General features: G+C 44.7%; 1 protein-coding gene across 1 annotated transcript; it reads left to right on the top strand.

Annotated features, from left to right (window-relative positions):
• Positions 1–2,330: 2,330 nt before the first annotated feature.
• Positions 2,331–3,306, top strand: LOC147452334 (uncharacterized). Its single transcript, XM_086518061.1, has one exon. The coding sequence runs from the start codon at positions 2,389–2,391 to the stop codon at positions 2,980–2,982; it is 594 nt and encodes a 197-aa protein (XP_086374187.1). The 5' UTR covers positions 2,331–2,388; the 3' UTR covers positions 2,983–3,306.
• Positions 3,307–4,419: the final 1,113 nt, after the last annotated feature.

Below are 4,419 nucleotides of genomic sequence, written 5' to 3' on the forward strand. Positions count from 1 at the left end.
AATGTCCCTCAAACTTGCACACTCTTGCATACTCTTCTCGTGGCACATGTTGGCTAAAGTGAGTGCTCTCAAGATGTGTGTGTGTGTGTGTGTGTGTGTGTGTGTGTGTGTGTGTGTGTGTGTGTGTGTGTGTGAGAGAGAGAGAGAGAGAGAGAGAGAGAGAGAGAGAGAGAGAGAGAGACGTGAAAACTAATGGTGATGCTTTTGGGGGGAAGAGGAGCAAACAGAGCTAAAGTATAATATACCAATATACTAAAAATTTACTAATCATCAAATTTAATTAAAGAATACCTATGCTAGATCCTCTTAAGTATGGAACAGTAAAAGATACACCAAACGAAAGTGAATATTTCATAGGAGCAAGAAAATTAAGGGGTATTGAGTGACGGGTTGGTGCATTTTTGCCTTGCATGATGACGGGCAAAGTGTATGATGGCCCTTCCTCTCCGAAGGCCAACTAAGGGAATTCCCCTTCCCTAGGAAGGACAAGGGCACCCTTCAATTTCCAGGCCTGGCTATGGGGCACAGTGGGAGTGGCTCATCTTCAGAATGTAAGCATCATCACTTAGACCCCTATGGTAGGGATTGGGACCCTTGGTTGTCATAGCAATGGAGCGAAATGAAGCTCATATAGGACCTCAATAATCCATCCCCATGAGAAAGCGGAACATTAGGTCGTGCCATGGATGGAGGGCGTGTGTTGGTTGGCAGGCCATTGCGATCGGACGGAGTAGCCTAGCGAGAAGTCAAACCAACATAAATATGTCAATCCGAGGACGTAGCGGACCCGACTAGTGCATGTAAACGTTGAATGCAATGTCCTAATGATAATGCACTGAGGAGAAAGGTGTCACTTGCAAGCCAGGAAGCAACTAAAGGGATAATACCTAAGTCTCATGTGTGGTCTATCTATCATTGTAATGGTCGTTACAGTGTCAAATGAACTCCAAATGACATGAAACTTGCGATTAGCTATTGAGATTATGGGGTGAAAAGCATGCCTACACTTGCGCATTCACTATTCATTGTACGGATGAGCATTGCTAATGAAACTTCTTGTGTTGCTTCCTCTCACTCTTAGCATCTTGTACATGTCTTGTATGCTATGCTTGAGTGTGTGCGTGTGACGCAAAATGAGCGGTTTTAGATCCAGGTCTCCTCGTTTGTTTATTTGCTCATTGTGAGTTGTTAATGGTGTTTTAAGTGAAACTAAGCATGGACAGAGGTAAGTGGGGCCTAGGAGAAGCCAAACAACCCCTCATTCGTCATTTTTAGTGAAGGTAAGAGATGGCAACGGTTGCGGTTGCTCACCTACCCGACGATGACTTTTGCAAGTTTGGTTGTTATTAGGAACCTATTGCCCATCTAGAGACCCCCTATCCAATTTTTAATAATTACAAGCTTTTGGCTTATATACCAAGGGTTAAAATTGGATAGTGTCTTGAAAAAGATAATTTTTTCAAAAATGTGGTGGACTAGGCTATCTAGCTTCTAATTAAGTACAAAGCTTTTCCAATAAGATTAGATGTGTGCGAAAGCGTCTTGTAGGATCAAGTGGGGTGACGAGGCTATTCGGGCCTCAAGCGTATGCCCAAGAGGCCCTTTGGAATTCTCTAAAAAAAAATTGGACCATCTTCAAAATTTGCTGAGAATGCCTCGGGCCACCTCAGACCGAAATAAAAAATTTATCGACAACTGTCGTGGGTCAATGATGTACGCCTCGTACACGTGTTCGTGAATGTGAATAGCTGATCTTGAAGAGAAATTCAAGACCTCCGCGTGGAGTATCTAAACGTCAAATTCGGACAAGAGGTCTAGAGTTGCGAGCAACAAAAGCCCCCCGATGAGACGTGCCGACGTGCCGACCAATGCCCCCGTGGAGCCCTGCACACGATCCGACTACCCCATTCACTGTGGGTCTAGTTGCCTTGGAGTCCCTATGTGAGGCGGACTCCCCGTTCACCTCCTCATTGAGAAATGGAGGAGGACACTCTTGTTACTAGGCCCTCTCAAATCCAACCACATGCCCGCAACATGCCAAGACAGTAGATTGATGAGAAATCATGGGTCAGGACTATGTTCCATTGTTCGTCGTCCCCACTCAGGAGCATCATGCGCACCGCAGATCCGTGCCATGGTTTGTTGCAACCCAAGAGTCCAGACTCAACCGAGGCCTAACAACCTCTCTGTTATACTACAGGTGACACAAACACAAAAATTCCTTCTATGTTGGTCTCCATTTTTACATTTAAAGGAGAAATGACCGCCCAAGTGTGTAAAGGAAGTAGAGGAAGGAAAAACCTCGCTAAAACCCTAAGCCCTTGTTCAATGCAGTTATTTCGGACAAGGAACTTAGTGTTCGTCATCGGAGTGCACTGTCAAGGGGCTATGGCGCTGTTGCACAGGCGCAAGTCCTTCTCTGTCATTTCGCGCTATCGCTTATGTGGGCGCTTTTACTCTTCTCTGGACTCTGGGAGCGTTTCTTCTAAGGCTGTCTTTGCAGGGCTTTCCGCCCCCTCTTCTTCGACCCAGATTCATTCATTGCGGCAGCTCTTGCCGGCGATGGCGGTGGCGATGAAGAGCTCGTTAATACATAGTGCCCACAGCTACACAACATTGGCCACCTGTCTTGGAAGCAGGCATAAAACATCTTGCTGCTACACGCACAAATGTACGTCTGAGTGTGGTTGCCTTTGTACAAGTGCAGGGGCCTTATGCATCGTGGCTAGGAACTGTACGACTACAGCATACCCTCCTCCTGCCTCTCCAGGAGAGTACGCAGGCGGAGTGGAAGAAGCTGAGGATGGGGCTCCCTTGGATGTGGAGGAAGCAGCAGGGCCCCCTATAGGAGCTCAAGACTTTAACATGCCCCCCTACGATGATTCCAAGTATGCTGAAGATGATGATGGTGACTATGAAGATGAGGACCCTCCTCCAGATCCCGAGGAGAAGCTTCTGTTCAGCCCATCAGATGAGGATTGAATACACATTTACCCTTGCTGTCGTAGTCAATGAGTAAACCTTGTCATGTAGCCCAGGTATGCGAATGTTCTTTCACAGGTCTAGGATTTTCGCTTGCTGCAAGGCAACATATGTTTTGCTGTAGTTGTAGTTGTGCAGAAGCATATCCCAGCCAAAAGCACAGACTTAATATATTGGCCACCACCCAGATGTCGTCGCTTTTGGATTGATAAGTGCCATTAAGAACTGTGTTTTGTGAAGCTTTGACTCCCCATGATCCTATTCACACCAATTTTACTTCTTTTTCCAGTATAACATAAGATCTGTTTCACAGGGGATGATAAATTGTTTCTGTACCATTGTTTTTCTTGCAATCTTGGGGAGGTGGTTATGGATGTAAGATGTTGTGTTGATTGCGAAGTGTGGTTTTGCTGCTGTATGTTTTTCTGTTAGGGGTATGTCTCCTGTTATTGACTGGTGCAGTAATGCATTGAGTCTAAGAGGCTGAGGCTTGCATTCTTATGGATGAAAGAGTAAGTGTTGATTGCAAAGCATGGTTTTGCTGCGGTATGTTTTTCTGTCAAGGGCATGTCTCCTGTAATTGACTGGTGCAGTAATGCAGCGATTCAAAGAGTCTATGACTGTGAATGCAATAGGCGAAGTTTTTAATGAGTTCAAGGCTACCTTCAACTTGCCCAATGTTTGACTCACATGGTGGTCTACTCCTCGCTACTTGTATCCACAGGGATCAAGCATATTTATTGCATTTTATTGTCGCCTTGGACCTGTGTGTTGTATAGTTATGACAGGGTTAATTTTTCTTTTCTGGATATACCTGCACAATTTTGGTTTTTGAGAATGAAGTTTGATTTAACCGTTGTAGTCGTATCTGTAGATGGTTCCGTGTTCTAGGCTGTGGTTATCTCCCTTGTTTGGGTAGTATGTTTTTCTGTCAAGGGCACGTCTCCTGTAATTGACTGGTGCAGTAATGCAGCGAGTCAAAGAGTCTATGACTGAATGCAATAGGCGAAGTTTTTAATGAGTTCAAGCTTCAACTTGCCCAATGTTTGACTCACCTGGTGGTTTACTCCTCGCTACTTGTATCCACAGGGATCAAGCATATTTATTGCATTTTATTGTCGCCTTGGACCTGTGTGTTGTATAGTTATGACAGGGTTAATTTTTCTTTCTGTATATACCTGCACAATTTTCGTTTTTGAGAATAAAGTTTGATATAACCATTGTAATCGTATCTGTAGATGGTTACGTGTTCTAGGCTGTGGTTAACTCCCTTGTTTGGGTGAATCACACAAGTGCTTTGCACATTAGATGCTTGCTGGTATCAAGCTTCTTTCCCGTTTTTGTTTTTCGTTCAGAGTCCAGGAGTGAAGATGTTCTTAATGAGTGCGGGACTCTTAGCTAATTAGTGAGGGACCTTAAATTTTTTGTAGGGGTTTG

This window comes from Adiantum capillus-veneris, chromosome 8 (genome assembly GCF_014529385.1).
Source record: "Adiantum capillus-veneris isolate H3 chromosome 8, ASM1452938v2, whole genome shotgun sequence".
NCBI lineage: Eukaryota > Viridiplantae > Streptophyta > Polypodiopsida > Polypodiales > Pteridaceae > Adiantum > Adiantum capillus-veneris.